The sequence below is a fragment of the Diaphorina citri genome, unplaced genomic scaffold, assembly GCF_000475195.1.
Source record: "Diaphorina citri unplaced genomic scaffold, Diaci psyllid genome assembly version 1.1 scaffold2613, whole genome shotgun sequence".
Lineage (NCBI taxonomy): Eukaryota > Metazoa > Arthropoda > Insecta > Hemiptera > Psyllidae > Diaphorina > Diaphorina citri.
In genome coordinates this window covers 1420-19473 of record NW_007380031.1, presented here as the reverse complement: position 1 = coordinate 19473, position 18054 = coordinate 1420, and the positions used below count along the sequence as shown (strand labels likewise).

Genomic DNA, 18054 nt, shown 5'->3' with positions numbered 1-18054 from the left:
CTTAGTTGGTAGTGCGTCTGCTTTGTAAGCGCTAGGCCGCGGGTTCGATTCCCGCCCGGGGCGGATTTTATCCTGATGGGATAATGTTCGTTCTCGGAACGGCTGGCTTTCTCCTACAACCATAGGCGGCGATAGGGGGGGGCTTGGGGGGCTTAAGCCCCCCCCAAGTTATCAGGGCCTCTTACACTAGATAAAATTGGATTTCAGAATAATAATCCAAAACAACATTTTTTTTTTACTTTCCTTATCCTATAGGAAGGAAAGTGATGTAATCGGGTCAAAATTTTGATGGTCAGTTTTTAATGCTAAAACACGTTTTGAGGTTCCTAGAGCCTAAATCCAAAGTTTCAGCCATTGGTCCGTGTGTGTGTCTGTCTGTCTCTAAACAAAATATCTCGAAAACGGTAAGAGCTATAGCGACTTGAAATTTGGTATGTAGCTGTCAAATGTGACAAGGTTGCGACACGAAGCTTTTGGTTAAGATCGGTGCATTGGTTGGCGGCATTTTACCGCTTTTTGGCGGTTTTCAGTGTATTAACAATATCTCGGGAACGGTATGAGCTAAAGACTTGAAATTTGGTATGTAGTTCACAAATGTGACAAGGATGCAACAGAAAACGTTTAGTTGAGATAGGTGCTGCGCATGGTGATGAAACACTTATTTTCCATGTTAACTAAAATTTCTAATTCTTGATCCAACTATGGCTGACTTTCACAAAAACCCGCCGCGTAAAGTAAAACTTTTGGAGAAATTATAATAATTATTTCTTTTAATTCACAGATTAAGATGAAACAGTTCAAAGGCTTTTCACCAAGAAATATAACGTGTATAGCACGATATAGCATTTCAGTGTTCTGTTCTGTTGAATGTTAAAAAAAAAAGTTTTACCAAGTATTGAAATTGTCACTCAATGTCAAAGAAGTTTAACAACGTTTCATGTTCATTATAAAAATATCTATTGATACAATTACAATTTCACAAGGAATCAAACTTACATTTTATGTGTATTTGTTGGTTGTACCATTGACTTATTTTTTTCCTCTTCGGTGTTTACAGCTCTTGTTTTCCAATAAATCAGTCAATGGTTATACACAGATAGGGTGCACTCCCATTTGTCAAAGGTAAAGACTAACTTTTCCCATTTATATGTAAATGGGAGCCATGCACGTACAGAAGTATACTAGTTACGGTAGTTATAGTTACACATATGTATTATTTCGGTGTTTACAGCTCTTGTTTTCCAATAAATCAGTCAATGGTTATACACAGATAGGGTGCACTCCCATTATTTGTCAAAGGTAAAGGCTAACTTTTCCCATTTATATGTAAATGGGAGCCATGCACGTACAGAAGTATACTAGTTACGGTAGTTATAGTTACACATATGTATTACGTTCGGTGTTTACAGCTCTTGTTTTCCAATAAATCAGTCAATGGTTATACACAGATAGGGTGCACTCCCATTATTTGTCAAAGGTAAAGACTAACTTTTCCCATTTATATGTAAATAGGAGCCATGCACGTACAGAAGTATACTAGTTACGGTAGTTATAGTTACACATAAATGTATTACGGATTCGATTAGCAATGTTAAGGAATATGAATTTTGGCCACTCGTGTTGTCAAATAGAACCCAGTTCTTCGTTTATTTTCTGAAAACCAAATTATAATAATTATGAATAGCGAAGATTTAAATTAAATTTTATCCCGACTAAATTTTATATTTTGGTAATAAAATTTTAGAAGCTGTTGTGTGTTTTCTTTTAAACTGAATAGCGAAGATTTAAATTAAATTTTATCCCGACTAAATTTTATATTTTGGTAATAAAATTTTAGAAGCTGTTGTGTTTTTTTATTTAATTGAATAGCGAAGATTTAAATTAAATTTTATCCCGACTAAATTTTATATTTTGGTAATAAAATTTTAGAAGCTGTTGTGTTTTTTTATTATTTTTTTTTTTATTTAATATGGCAACCGGTGATGTTATCCAGCCTGGTCCAGGGCCTGACACCCAGTCTATTGATATTAATCAGGTCGAGACTCAACTGAAGCAACTCAAATGGCCTGCAGATCACAAGTATGGCGGTGAGTGTTGCTGTAAGGATTATATCAAGGGTGAGGTCCCTCTCAAATATATTCAGCCTCAGAAGCCCAAATCCTACAAGCCGAGCTCCATGTATGTTCCACCTACAGAGAACTTCCCTACAGACACAGTGTATAAGAGATCATACGAACCTATAGACTGTGAGACACGGCGGAACTGCCGGCCAAAGGGTGGCCCTCCGCGATCCAACCTTACTAACTGCGGCCCTTTCTCTCCAAACACAACACATCGCATGAGCTACGGCCCTATTCCTTGCCCTGAACGTTCCGAGCGGTACTACCCACATGAACATAACCTGAAGGGTCGCGGCCCTATGCAAGACTTGACCACCCATCAGCACGACTACACACCCAAACCTATCCAACCACCCCGACCCTACAAATATCTCGAGAACATAGGACTGCCTGAGACACCCATGGAACATCGCACGACACACAGACTCTCCTATACACCTGTTGATCTCAAGTGTATCGACCCCCCTCACTCGTACCGCCCGACACAAGTACTAGAACCCTGTGAACCATTCCCTAAGGAGACCGTGTACAGGACCAGCTATCTCCCCAACAAGCCAGGACCTCGCATACCCAAGTGTACACCTGGCTATGCCCGACACAAGTACTAGAACCCTGTGAACCATTCCCTAAGGAGACCGTGTACAGGACCAGCTATCTCCCCAACAAGCCAGGACCTCGTATACCCAAGTGTACACCTGGCTACGTGAAACCCTGTATACCTATGAGTGGACGTACCATCTACACTGGGAGCTTTGTACCACCTGGACAGTTTGTAAAGGCTGAGTGTCCACCTGGTGAATATGACAAAGGTTGCTACTGTGTATACCCGGGGGAATGTCTGGTGGAAGCTTACAAGAAAGCACATGACTATACTGTACCTGATGATGTTCAGAGTATGGCGGAAGATATCAAGCATGTAGGTGGAGATAAGTGACCTAAACCTAACCACGGAACACAAGGGAGTTGAGAAGCTAAATTCCAAGTAATAATGAAAATAAAATACTATAAAATTATCATGATCAATTATTTTAGAAACGGTAACTCGTAAAAGCATTTTATTTTTCAATGTCTTACAAAAGTCAGAGATCCAAAGCTTTCCATTGAACCTAGGATTTGGGACAAAACTAATTTATTGTTTAAATAATTTGTTTTTGAGCAAAAAGTACAATTTCCATACCTATTACACAGACTTCACTTTCAGGACTGATATGTTAGTCACCTTATGACTGCCACTATCTTGCAATCGTCCTGGAGCCGTGGAGTTCTTAGGGAGAACTAGAAAACAATATGGAGGACAGGCAAATTTCGTCAAAATACCAACACGTCAAAAATATCATGGAAACATGGAAACCTATTATTCTCTATCATTAATATTAAGTAAGAAGTGTAATACACTGTTGGTACAATCTAATATTATAAAATAAGTCAGGTATGGTCAGCAGATGTTGGTTCGTATTTAGGATTATTCCAAACACTCAAGCTCAGACCATCTGACAAACCGCGGTGTCGCAGATCTAGGTTTGTCTGACCGTCTTAACGTGTGTGACAAAAAAATCTTGAAGGCCAGGTCTGTCATACCATCTGAAAGATCTAGATCTGTGAGACCGCGGTCTTAACGTGAGTGGCGGGCATTACATGGTTCATTATTTAAATTTTCATTACCAATAATATTTTAATTTATTTCCACAAGAAATCCCTAAATTGTATTCACTCTCCCTCTCGTGACAGTTTTAGTACATAGTCAGTTGTTCAATAGGTGAAAGTTACTTACCGGCTGGTGGTAGTTTCGAATGTAGCGTGACAACTTCTGGTAGTCTCCACGATTGACTTTCTTCACTCCATACAGCTTCTAGCTTGATCTGTTCTATGTTACTGAAATAAGTATAAGTACATAGTGTAACTTTATTGAGACTGTTAGCTTAGAATAAAAACTGTCAGAACAGAAGAGAAATAAAGAAAATTTAATTGTGTTATTCCCTAAGCCTAATTAAATGCTTGTCATAAATAACCTCGTCGCTAGCTTAGTTAGCTTGTGGGGTCATGAGTTCGAGTCCCGCCCAGGGCGGACTTTACCTTAACAGATAAGGTTCGTTCTCGAAAGGCTGGCTTTCTCCTATCATGTCTTCTTTCTCTCTTCGCTTTCGGGACGATAAGACCTCCGTTGTTACAGTTCTCTCAAACCTCTTTACCTCTTTTGGGGAAAAAATCTTGCCACCAACCTGTAGTTTGAATCCTTATTGATGATTGGCACTAATTTGTCAAATATTTGATTGTGAAGTTGATTTTGTCTCTCGAGTCTTCTTATTGTCTCCAGATAATCTGTACGTTCCAATTCGAACTCACTTTGTAAGTCTTGAATCTCACGGTCCAGAGCTTTTACCTGGAGTAATATATGACATGGAGGTAATAATGATTGGACATAAAGGATTGGGGTGTGCTAATGGAATAGGGTACTATGGTAAATAAAGGTCAATATGATTGAACCTAAGGGATTGGTGTCTGGTACTGCTAATCCTAGAGCTTACACTTTAGCTGTCTTGGAAGGGCAACTCACGTTCAAATCATCGGAACGTGTGTGGTGGAAAAAGCTTCCAACTTCTAGTCTGCCAATTCGAACTCACTTTGTAAGTCTTGAATCTCACGGTCCAGAGCTTTTACCTGGAGTAATATATGACATGGAGGTAATAATGATTGAACCCAAAGGATTGGGGTGTGCTAATGGAATAGGTTACTATGGTAAATAAAGGTAAATATGATTGAACCTGAGGGATTGGGGTCTGGTACTGCTAATGCTAGAGCTTACACTCTAGCTGTCTTGAAGGGCAACACACGTTCTAACCGTCAGAACGTGTGTGGTGGAAAAAGCTTCCCACTTCTAGTCTCAGACGAGACGGTCGGAAGCTATTTCCACCAGTCGCGTTGCAGCGGTTTCACAGACTTCAGTTTATCAGACAGTCTGAGCGGAGTGGCAGCATTGGAGTGCGGCCTCCTGTTTATGATTTGCATAGTCTCAAGGCATTTGATTGGTCAATTTTGACTTGAGACTGATCTAAGAACGATCATTCTTGTTCATAAATACGAGTGTCAGACGAGACGGTCGGAAGCTTTTTCCACCAGTCACGTTGCAACGGTCTCACAGACTTAAGTTTATCAGACAGTCTGAGCGGAGTGGCAGCATTGGAGTGCGGCCTCCTGTTTATGATTTATGTACTGTTTGTTCGACGCGACGTCTTGCCTTCTTGGGCCCGTCCAGTCGTGCGACTTTTAGTAGCGCGTAGTCGCCTGAAAAACCAAACCTATGAAAATGATAGAGAAAGTCCCGGGTTCGAATCCCACCATCGACAAAAAATTGTACTCGTTTTTCGATTGCAAATATTTCAACGGGTTACTTTCTGGTGTTCTCGTGTTGACCCAGCACCTAAATGGGGAGTATTTGTGTCTCTTCTCGCACTTCTTACCTTCTTGGGCCCGTCCAGTCGTGCGACTTTTAGTAGCGCGTAGTCGCCTGAAAAACCAAACCTATGAAAATGATAGAGAAGATCCCGAAGCAGGGGTGGGGTTACTTTCTGGTGTTCTCGTGTTGACCCAGCAGCTAAATGGGAAGTATTGTGTCTCTTCTCGCCCTCGCCCATCTCTCGTGTTGACCCAGCACCTAAATGGGAAGTAATGTGTCTCTTCTCGCCCATCTGATGAGAGCTACGACACAGACCACTTGCGTCCAATGTAGCAGTTGTTTCATTGCTACGAAATAAAAACGGCGGTGAAACACTCATCTTTTTTTTTAATTCTCCACTAAAAGTCGCGTGACTATGTGGCATACTACGGGATGAGCATGCTACGACACAGACCACTTGCGTCCAATGTAGCAGTTGTTTCATTGCTACGAAATAAAAACGGCGATGAAACACTCATCTTTTTTTTTTTAATTCTCCACTAAAAGTCGCGTGACTAAGCTACCAATATGCGACCGGCCGGCCTCATGCTCATTGGACGTCTTACCTTCTGTTTTTGTTTCTTCAACGCTTCTATCTTGTTCCTCAGCTCCTCCTGAATATCATCATACACTCCTAGTACCAGACTTGCCTGCAACTTTGTATGAAAGAAAGGAAAATGCCTATAAAATCTATAAACAATAGAGGGAAACGTTGAGTTGTTAGTTTTCCGCAATAGTGGATGTGTCACTATTACTCATAATGCATACCCACTACCTTGATCTCTCACCTATTAGAGATTTTCTCAATTGAAATCACTTTTGAGAGATAAGTTATAAGTAAAAGTAATCTACAAGCTATTATTATAAGTAAAAGTAATCTACAAGCTATTATTTTGATAGTGATATCCGGAGCTAGAGATTTCAGCCGCTTTTCGGCCGCCAACTTCTTCCGCAGTTTTTTCTCTTGTAGCTCGCGGTCATTTTTACGTTCTCCCCCTACCATGGAGGCTTGTAGCTTCTGGAGACGCTTTAGGATTTCTTGCTGCGCTGCACTCACGTCTGGACATGATTTTCTGGGGGAGGAAATGATTAGGAATTTTGGTTTAGATTACCGAACAGAACATCAAAAGTGTGACTTCTAATACAAACTTATTTTCACGGAAGTTGAAGTTGAAACGGAAGTTGTTGAAAATTTCGGAAATGTTTAACCTCTAAGCCATTCTTCCCCTATTAACGAAACGAAAGTTAACTTACTTGGAGCTGAATTCTTTATCTGGATCGGTGCTTAATATATCTGTAGACCCTGTATTGATACTCTGTAACATAGGAACAAAATAGGTAAGTTTATTTGAATTCGATGGTACAAGGTGTTCAAAGTTTGGGAGATTGAGTCTGTGTGTATTATCTTATCTTGTCTTGTGACTCCTATATCTCCAAAAACAATTGGCAATATATTCATCAAAATCAACCATCAACTTCTCATCTTATGGTGACGTATACTCACATTATTATTGCCTATATTCTCCATATCTCTCTGGTATTGCTCTTTCAACGCCTGCAGATCTGCTTCCATCTTGGACTTGGAATTCCTCTCTGCGTTATATTGTTCTCTTAGTTTCTCCATTTCCGCTTCGTACTCCAGCCTTAGCTTCTCTTTCTCCAAAGGCGTTGTACTGTCCATAGCTGAACAAAAAGTTAAATAAAATATGATTAAAGGACTTGTGAGGTCTGTGTCGTAGCATGCCCATCGTGAGGTCTGTGTCGTAGCATGGCCATCGTAGTAGTAGTGTAGTAGGTACAAATGTTTCTTATCAGATGGACGATGAGAGACACAATACTTCCCACTTAGGTGCTGGTTCAACACAAGAACACTGTTGGAAATTTGAAATATCTGCAAGCGAAATATAAATAGCGAAACGAGTGCACTTTTTTTCTCAACTCTGACAAACCTTCTTCTATATGGCAACTCAGCGTGTTACCACTAGGCTAACCGTGCCCGATCTTTTGCCTCTTCCTTAAATTACCACTCTGAAGACCAGCCACACCTGATCACCAACCCGATACCTGATGAGCACACACACTAACAGGTCTACCTATTAGTGAGTGGCTGGCCTTACATAACCAATCGAAAAAGATGTTAACAAAAGCTCACCTGATGAACTATTCATCATACACACTCCTCCACTAAGCGGCACACTTCCGCTACTCTCCAACAGAGCGCGTAGTTGTCGTATTTCCTCTTGATATTCCCGTAGCATTGTATCTATAAACAAAATCCCGAGAAAACAGGGAGCGAAAACAACGCAAACATACATACGAACATTGTAGCAATCATTCGGTGTAATAAATCTATTACTTTATTAGTTCTGACTACTTCTGACCATGTAGTTAATATGTTTGAAGCTCCTTTATCGAAATAATTGACTGGTCATAAAATTTATGTGTTCGTCTATTTGAACATGGACATCTTTTTAATTAGGCACTACGGCAAGTAATTATATCGAGTTGGCAACTGGAATGACGCTAATAATGTCAACGGTGGCATCGTTTAAATAGGTTGTATGGCATGAATGTGAATAAGGGCACCTCTAGTATGGTTCTTGGTGTCTTGACAATGATGTGCATTCCACCGCACTAACGAATCTCACGCGAATCTCTATCTTGTCTAACTTTTCCTCATATCATCTCATCAATGATATTCTTTACATTCTGATGTTAAGCGACCTTAAACCATGGTCCAATAATGGTCCTTTAAGAACATCTTCTTTAGGACCGTTTTTTGATCATTAAAATAGCTGGACTTTTCGTTCTAAGGCCCGGATTCATAAACCATTATTTTCGGTCTATGTAGAGATCTTCTTTAGGACCGTTTTTTGATCATTAAAATAGCTGGACTTTTCGTTCTAAGGCCCGGATTCATAAACCATTATTTTCGGTCTATATGTAGACAGATACAAGCAGTGTTCTCGTATGTAGGATTTTGCTTGTTAAACATCATGCCTTTCAGGAGACCCCTGTTGAAAGCAATGTATGAGAAGCTTGAGAACATAACGCTTAATTTTAGTATCAATAATACGACTAGCAAAGGTCGATTACTTGTTCTAAAGGCTCTAAAAGATGGGTCTACGGCTCGAGGCTTCACGTTGTGCGCCAAAATTTTTGTAATGCTGGGAATAACATTAGAGCCTGCCTCGGCGAGTAATGAAACGGCGTAGACCAGAGTACTTACGATTTTTATCAAATAAGAGGATTTTATTTGGTACACAAAACAAGTAAATGTTACACAAAAGACAATCACTAAAAGTTACAAATAAAAGGCTAAATAAAGGTATTCAAAATACTTGAGATTACCAAATTTCGTGCTAAATTCTGGGAAGCTTCTGTAACCTTTTTCAGTTTAGGCCTAACTAACTTTTTCAAAACAAAAACGGACACAACAAAACAACCTATCAGCTGATATAAAGGGGCGCGTTTACACGCAAGGTAGCCACGCAACGTTTACAACGTTATATAAAGGGGCGCGTTTACACGCAAGGTAGCCACGCAACGTTTACAACGTTACACTCCTCCTACCAAAAAGAAAAACGAACCGAAGGGAAGTTTTTAGGAAATAAAGAAAGAGAAAAGGAAACGAACCAGGGAATATGTCGACCTATCCCCACCAACAAACAAACTGGGACAACGCCACCACACATCATACTTGGGCCCAACACTAAACTAGACATCAAAACTTAAATACACGTAAAACATTTGGTTCAAAGTAAAGAAAAGGAATTGAAAGACAAAGGTAAGAATGGTACGCTATCCTAAATGGGAGATCCTAACTACCTAAATAAATATACTAAAAATTTAACATCTTAATAGGAGATCATATGACTCAATTTTCTACTAACAAATATAACTAAATAACAATACATAAACTTGACAGTAAATAAATAAATATAACAACACATAATGGGTTCTAGCTGGCTAAGCTTCTACAATAAATAACAATCTAGCTGGCTAAGCTTCTACAACAAATGACAAAATATAATTCTAATAGGGTAAGGAACTAATCAGATACATTATCTCTCAAAAAAGGGTTTCAAATGGCGAACATGCCATCGGCCAGCGTCAGAATTGTCTTGACGCAACAACTCATAAATGACAGGACCAATGCGACGTCCGATCACGAACGGACCAAGTTTGCATGATACAAATTTCTTGACCCCACCGGGAATCGAACCCGGGTCTCCCGCGTGCAAGGCGAGCGCAGTGACCACTGCGCCATGAGAGCTGACTTTTCTGCTCAATGTTATCCATCTATTCTTCCATATCTTCCAGGACTCACTGGGCGGGAACACCAAGACACTAATGGTGGCCTGCCTATCCCCGGCCGACAACAACTATGACGAAACCCTGTCCACTCTACGCTATGCTAACCGGGCCAAGAACATTGCCAATAAGCCCCACATCAATGAAGATCCTAAGGATACAATGCTGCGGGAATATCAGGAGGAAATACGACAACTACGCGCTCTGTTGGAGAGTAGCGGAAGTGTGCCGCTTAGTGGAGGAGTGTGTATGATGAATAGTTCATCAGGTGAGCTTTTGTTAACATCTTTTTCGATTGGTTATGTAAGGCCAGCCACTCACTAATAGGTAGACCTGTTAGTGTGTGTGCTCATCAGGTATCGGGTTGGTGATCAGGTGTGGCTGGTCTAAGAGTGGTAATTCAAGGAAAAAGCAAAAGATCGGGCACGGTTAGCCTAGTGGTAACGCGCTGAGTTGCCATATAGAAGAAGGTCCCGGGTTTGTTTCTCAGAGTTGAGAAAAAAAGTGCACTCGTTTCGCTATTTCTATTTCGCTTGCAGATATTTCAAATTTCCAACAGTGTTCTTGTGTTGAACCAGCACCCAAGTGGGAAGTATTGTGTCTCTCATCGTCCATCTGATAAGAAACATTTGTACCTACTACACTACTGCTACGATGGGCATGCTACGACACAGACCTCACAAGTCCTTTAATCATATTTTATTTAACTTTTTGTTCAGCTATGGACAGTACAACGCCTTTGGAGAAAGAGAAGCTAAGGCTGGAGTACGAAGCAGAAATGGAGAAACTAAGAGAACAATATAACGCAGAGAGGAACTCCAAATCCAAGATGGAAGCAGATCTGCAGGCGTTGAAAGAACAATACCAGAGAGATATGGAGAATATAGGCAATAATAATGTGAGTATACGTCACCATAAGATGAGAAGTTGATTTTGATGAATTTATTGCTAATTGTTTTTGGAGATATAGGAGTCACAAGACAAGACAAGAAGATAATACACACAGACTCAATCTCCCAAACTTTGAACACCTTGTACCATCGAATTCAACTTAACTTACCTATTTTGTTTCTATGTTACAGAGTATCAATACAGGGTCTACAGATATATTAAGCACTGATCCAGATAAAGAATTCAGCTCCAAGTAAGTTAACTTCCGTTTCCTCCAAGTCCAAGATGGAAGCAGATCTGCAGGCGTTGAAAGAACAATACCAGAGAGATATGGAGAATATAGGCAATAATAATGTGAGTATACGCCACCATAAGATGAGAAGTTGATGGTTGATTTTGATGAATTTATTACTTATTGTTTTTGGAGATATAGGAGTCACAAGACAAGATAAGAAGATAATACACACAGACTCAATCTCCCAAACTTTGAACACCTTGTACCATCAAATTCAACTAAACTTACCTATTTTGTTTCTACGTTACAGAGTATCAATACAGGGTCTACAGATATATTAAGCACTGATCCAGATAAAGAATTCAGCTCCAAGTAAGTTAACTTTCGTTTCGTTAATAGGGGAAGAATGGCTTAGAGGTTAAACATTTCCGACATTTTCAACAACAACTTCCGTTTCAACTTCAACTTCCGTGAAAATAAGTTTGTATGACTTCTAACACTTTTGATGTTCTGTTCCGTTCTGTAATCTAAACCAAAATTCCTAATCATTTCCTCCCCCAGAAAGCCATGTCCAGACGTGAGTGCAGCGCAGCAGGAAATCCTAAAGCGCCTCCAGAAGTTACAAGCCTCCATGGTGGGGGGAGAACGTAAAAATGACCGCGAGCTACAAGAGAAAAAACTGCGGAAGAAGTTGGCGGCCGAAAAGCGGCTGAAATCTCTAGCTCCCGTTTCGTTAATAGGGGAAGAATGGCTTAGAGGTTAAACATTTCCGACATTTTCAACAACAACTTCCGTTTCAACTTCAACTTCCGTGAAAATAAGTTTGTATTACTTCTAACACTTTTGATGTTCTGTTCCGTTCGGTAATCTAAACCAAAATTCCTAATCATTTCCTCCCCCCAGAAAGCCATGTCCAGACGTGAGTGCAGCGCAGCAAGAAATCCTAAAGCGCCTCCAGAAGTTACAAGCCTCCATGGTGGGGGGAGAACGAAAAAATGACCGCGAGCTACAAGAGAAAAAACTGCGGAAGAAATTGGCGGCCGAAAAGCGGCTGAAATCTCTAGCTCAAGTTCTAGCCAGGGTGGATAACACTGATGATGAGATGAGTAGCAGTCTGGTACCATTGATTCCGTGACTGGCCGTTACGGGGCCCACTCAGCCTCGTGAGGAAAATGAGTAGCTATGCAATATAAATGCACATAGCGACCGGTGCCAGCATCGTAGGTAATTGGGAGCTCTCTCTCTCTCTGCTAGAAATTTGCGGAGTCTGCCCTACATTCAAGGAGAAATTTTGAGTTCGAGGGAGGGGGCCCTAAATATTGCCCTTGTAGTGTTTAAAATATCAATAACTAATGTCACCTTACCTGTAATAACCGAGTGAGTTTGGAGTCCCTGTACGGGATATGTTTGGCTTTCCCATCTACCAGGGCTGATATGACATTCCCCAGGGCGGATAGGGAGAGGTTAATCTTGGTAGCCTCCTTGAGTCTATCTCCCGTAGCACCTGTGAGAAGAAAATAACTATTTAGTCTACGTTTATATGTAAATGTATATTACTCTTTATTAAGTTCCTTTCGGCCTGGTTTGGACAGTAGCACTTCTGGCTCACGCTGGTCTCACACTGCACGCGTAGACGCGCAACTTTCAGTAGCACGAAACTATTTAGTCTACGTTTATATGTATATGTCTCTTTATTAAATTCCTTTCGGCCTGGTTTGGACAGTAGCACTTCTGGCTCACGCTGGTCTCACACTGCACGCGTAGACGCGCAACTTTCAGTAGCACGAAGTTGGCTACAAAAACCAAACCTTCGTGGTTACAGTTGTAATGCTGTGAATAACATTAGAGCCTGCCTCGGCGAGTAATAAAACGGCGTAGACCAGAGTACTTACAATTTTATCAAATAAGAGTATAACATTTTAGTCTACGTTTATATGTATATGTATATTACTCGTTATTAAATTCCTTTCGGCCTGGTTTGGACAGTAGCACTTCTGGCTCACGCTGGTCTCACACTGCACGCGTAGACGCGCAACTTTCAGTAGCACGAAGTTGGCTACAAAAACCAAACCTTCGTGGTTACAGTTCCCTCTGTCAAACATCTTGAAAATAAAATCTACTCACCAGTTTTCGCCTGTCGTTCACTCCCAGCCAGATCGACCAGGTTGAGTTGAGGTGGATTGGCCAAACTCCATATAGGTGGGCTGTTCCACTATGGACACGCGTCGCACAGTATTCTCCATTTCATTTATCAGAGTATCAGCGCGCGCATGAGAGGTATTCGGGGAGGAAGACGTCATCGCCGGTGGTGGAGGTCTCTGAGTGCTGACGGAGGGTAATTCCGCATCAACGTATTCGTCACCAGATGACTGCTCGACATCACTCCCTGACGCGGAAGCTTTGCTCTCCAGAAGCCAATGAAGATCCATAACTTCCTTGTGCAGATCAAGTCTCAACTGATTATTGTCCGCTGGGATTATGTTAATTCTATTCCATACATGATTAAGTTTTGCGAAACATTTCCGGTAACTTTTTGAATGAGACTTGTCCGAGAAGCGCTCTACGACCTCTCTTTGTTTCCTTATCTTTTGTTCGATGGTCTGTACTTCCTTCTGTAGATCTGGAATGACAACGTTCGCCGCAACGGATGTCATGCTAGGTTCCATCTTCTCCACGGCAAGGATTGTACGCAAGCGTTCTCGGGCTTGATGCGCATCCAACAGGTCAGCAGATTGTCCGGATCGCATCCAAATTTCATCTCCAAGGCAAGGATTGTACGCAAGCGTTCTCGGGCTTGATGCGCATCCAACAGGTCAGCAGATTGTCCGGATCGCATCCAAATTTCATACCTCACTTCGTCGGCAGACAGCAAGTAAATATCTGCGATGGCAACACGGTGTAGGTTCGACATTTTACCAACAAGAGAATACCAATAATTAAAGCAAATAAATAAAATGAATCTGTACTATAGGTACTTATGTGATCAAAAATGGTAACAAAATGTTCAAAATTCAAAATCAGGTACGGTTACCGCTAAAAGAAAGACAAATGAGTAAATAAACAAAGCAACAATAAATCAAAATATGGTAACGTTACAATAAAATAATAAAATGCATGTAGGTATAAAATAGGTAACAGTTTTTTTTTTTTAACAATTATAAAATTACAAATTTCAACAAAATTTAATCAGGTTTAATAAACAAAAGACAATAAATTAATGCAATATCGGGAGCAGAATAAAATATAAAATCAATCAAATTCCTCCTTACGCGGAGTCCGCAACGAACAAAAAAAATTTTCTTCGCTAAAGCTCTCCCAAAGCTCAATACGACGAAATCAGCAACGAAAGTTTCTTCTTTGCTAAAACTCTCCCAGAAATTCGGCTACCTGTGACGTCATCACGCCAACGAAGTTTGGATACCAAACCAACGAAGAGATAGAGATCTGTAGTCGGTGTAATAATGACATTCAAAATACTATCCCAACCGACCGGGTACCAACCATAACGACGCTATACTAATTTTACCAACTTTCGGTACCAACACTAAAATTTTTCAATAGAATTTTACACATACGACTAGCAAAGGTCGATTACTTGTTCTAAAGGCTCTAAAAGATGGGTCTACGGCTCGAGGCTTCACGTTGTGCGCCAAAATTTTTGTAATGCTGGGAATAACATTAGAGCCTGCCTCGGCGAGTAATAAAACGGCGTAGACCAGAGTACTTACGCTCTGTCTGTTTCACCGTAAGTAGGTATAGCTCTGTCTGTTTCACCGTAAGTAGGTATAGCTCTGTCTGTTTCACCGTAAGTAGGTATAGCTCTGTCTGTTTCACCGTAAGTAGGTATAGCTCTGTCTGTTTCACCGTAAGTAGGTATAGCTCTGTCTGTTTCACCGTAAGTAGGTATAGCTCTGTCTGTTTCACCGTAAGTAGGTATAGCTCTGTCTGTTTCACCGTAAGTAGGTATAGCTCTGTCTGTTTCACCGTAAGTAGGTATAGCTCTGTCTGTTTCACCGTAAGTAGGTATAGCTCTGTCTGTTTCACCGTAAGTAGGTATAGCTCTGTCTGTTTCACCGTAAGTAGGTATAGCTCTGTCTGTTTCACCGTAAGTAGGTATAGCTCTGTCTGTTTCACCGTAAGTAGGTATAGCTCTGTCTGTTTCACCGTAAGTAGGTATAGCTCTGTCTGTTTCACCGTAAGTAGGTATAGCTCTGTCTGTTTCACCGTAAGTAGGTATAGCTCTGTCTGTTTCACCGTAAGTAGGTATAGCTCTGTCTGTTTCACCGTAAGTAGGTATAGCTCTGTCTGTTTCACCGTAAGTAGGTATAGCTCTGTCTGTTTCACCGTAAGTAGGTATAGCTCTGTCTGTTTCACCGTAAGTAGGTATAGCTCTGTCTGTTTCACCGTAAGTAGGTATAGCTCTGTCTGTTTCACCGTAAGTAAGTATAGCTCAGTCTGTTTCACCGTAAGTAGGTATAGGCTCTGTCTGTTTCACCGTAAGTAGGTATAGGCTCTGTCTGTTTCACCGTAATAAGTATAGCTCAGTCTGTTTCACCGTAAGTAGGTATAGCTCTGTCTGTTTCACCGTAAGTAGGTATAGCTCTGTCTGTTTCACCGTACGTAGCTCTTGAACGGTTTTTGTCTCTGATTTTGATAAAATTGATCAAAAATCTCCCTTCAGGTTTTCGGAGACCCCTTGGTTTTTAAGAAAAACTTCATTTCGAAGATAATAACTTTCAATCTTTCAAATGGTTTGATCGATTTTGATGAAATTTGGAAAACATGTTCCACACCTAAAGGTCATTTTCCCATTGAATAGTGGGCTGGATTAGGCCTTTGGAAACTTCGCAAAGGACCTTTTTCTGAGTAAGTTTTACAGTTCACTGAACTAATAATGTAATAATAATGTCACCTTAACTGTAATATAGAAGATACCTATGGTAAATATTGTGTACGCTCCATGTTTTTTCCTCTATTAAAACATCGACGGATGCAAAACCGGCCCGGCGTAGTACTCACCGGTAACATAAACCCCTTTATCCGGACTTTCCTTCAGGTCCAGCTTCTTAGAAGGATCGCATTATGGTAAGAAGTTATGAACCAAGTTCTTAGCTTAAACACGACGAGTTTTCCATTTGTCTGTTTCACCGTAAGTAGGTAAGTATAGCTCTGTCTGTTTCACCGTAAGTAAGTATAGCTCTGTCTGTTTCACCGTAAGTAGGTATAGACTCTGTCTGTTTCACCGTAAGTAGGTATAGCTCTTGAACGGTTTGTGTCTCTGATTTCGATAAAATTGATCAAAAATCTCCCTTCAGGTTTTTGGAGACCCACAAGGGCGATCTTTTTAAGAAAAACTTCATTTCGAAGACAATAACTTTCAATCTTTCAAATGGTTTGATCGATTTTGATGAAATTTGGAAAACATGTTCCACACCTAAAGGTCATTTTCTCATTGAATATTGGGCTGGATTAGGCCTTTGGAAACTTTGGAAAGGACCTTTTTCTGAGTAAGTTTTACAGTTCACTCAACTAATAGATAATGTAATAATAATTAGTGCCTATATAGTAGATACATATATGGTAACTATTGTGTACGGTCCATGTTTTTTCCTCTATTTTAAACATCGACGGATGCAAAACCGGCCCGGCGTAGTACTCACCGGTAACATAAACCCCTTTATCCGGACTTTCCTTCAGGTCCAGCTTCCTCCGGCACTCGGTGCTCAGTAAGTCTCGAATCTCCTCGTTGTAAATCTCCAAATAAGACGCTAGGACTCTGTCTGTTTCACCGTAAGTAGCTATAGCTCTGTCTGTTTCACCGTAAGTAGGTATAGACTCTGTCTGTTTCACCGTAAGTAGGTATAGCTCTGTCTGTTTCACCGTAAGTAGCTAGGTATAGCTCTTGAACGGTTTTTGTCTCTGATTTTGATAAAATTGATCAAAAATCTCCCTTCAGGTTTTTGGAGACCCACAAGGGCGATCTTTTTAAGAAAAACTCAATTTCGAAGACAATAACTTTCAATCTTTCAAATGGTTTGATCGATTTTGATGATATTTGGAAAACATGTTCCACACCTAAAGGTCATTTTCCCATTGAATATTGGGCTGGATTAGGCCTTTGGAAACTTCGCAAAGGACCTTTTTCTGAGTAAGTTTTACAGTTCACTCAACTAATAGATAATGTAATAATAATTAGTGCCTATATAGTAGATACATATATGGTAACTATTGTGTACGGTCCATGTTTTTTCCTTTATTAAAACATCGACGGATGCAAAACCGGCCCGGCGTAGTACTCACCGGTAACATAAACCCCTTTATCCGGACTTTCCTTCAGGTCCAGCTTCCTCCGGCACTCGGTGCTCAGTAAGTCTCGAATCTCCTCGTTATAAATCTCCAAATAAGACGCTAGGATCAAATATTTGGTGCGTTCAGCGAGTGAGATGCTTTCGAAAATATGTTCAAATGCCCGGGGGATTATACCGCGCTGGCAGACGCTAGGATCAAATATTTGGTGCGTTCAGCGAGTGAGATGCTTTCGAAAATATGTTCAAATGCCCGGGGGATTATACCGCGCTGGCTCGGGGGTTCTGGGACACCCTGCATGGAGAAGGACTTGCCACAGCCTGTCTGACCGTAGGCGAATACCGTGCTGTTGTAGCCTTCCAGAACACCCTGTAGACAGAGGGAAGTTGTTGAAATTCGACGGTGTACCACTTACGTTGACATAACAGCCATATTTTTTACCAGAAAATAAACAAATCAATTCAACAGGGAAATGATAAAACACTAGGTATCTTCCTGTAACTAGTCGTCCATCCGAAGCGAACGATATGATTGGAGAAGCCTCCAGAGCAAGGGTAGTTTTAGCAAAACTTGTAACATGGACGTCATGAAGACATTCAGAGCTTTCGTTTGATTTTATAAAAGACTTTTCAAACAATATACATACACAAAATCAACAGGGAAATGATAAAACACTATCTTCCTGTGACTAGTCGTCCATCCGAAGCGAACGATATGATCGGAGAAGCCTCCAGAGCAAGGGTAGTTGTAGAAAA

General features: G+C 40.7%; 2 protein-coding genes across 2 annotated transcripts; one reads left to right on the top strand and one right to left on the bottom strand.

The window, feature by feature from the left end:
• Nucleotides 1-1873: 1873 nt before the first annotated feature.
• Nucleotides 1874-3155, top strand: LOC103519218. The gene is made up of 2 exons (XM_026830796.1): nucleotides 1874-2683; nucleotides 2716-3155. Exons 1-2 carry the CDS (start codon nucleotides 1970-1972, stop codon nucleotides 3052-3054), a joined length of 1053 nt encoding a protein of 350 aa, XP_026686597.1. The 5' UTR covers nucleotides 1874-1969; the 3' UTR covers nucleotides 3055-3155.
• A 145-nt stretch (nucleotides 3156-3300) lies between these two features.
• On the bottom strand, nucleotides 3301-17668 carry LOC103519223 (kinesin-like protein KIF17; the record flags this gene model as incomplete). Its single annotated transcript, XM_017448111.1, has 14 exons — nucleotides 3301-3395; nucleotides 3892-3992; nucleotides 4340-4500; nucleotides 6120-6220; nucleotides 6448-6626; nucleotides 6808-6869; nucleotides 7058-7236; nucleotides 7706-7816; nucleotides 11826-11844; nucleotides 12358-12497; nucleotides 13118-13205; nucleotides 13258-13751; nucleotides 17294-17452; nucleotides 17542-17668. Coding segments are annotated over 14 exons (2016 nt in total), but the record flags the coding sequence as incomplete, so codon positions are not given.
• Nucleotides 17669-18054: the final 386 nt, after the last annotated feature.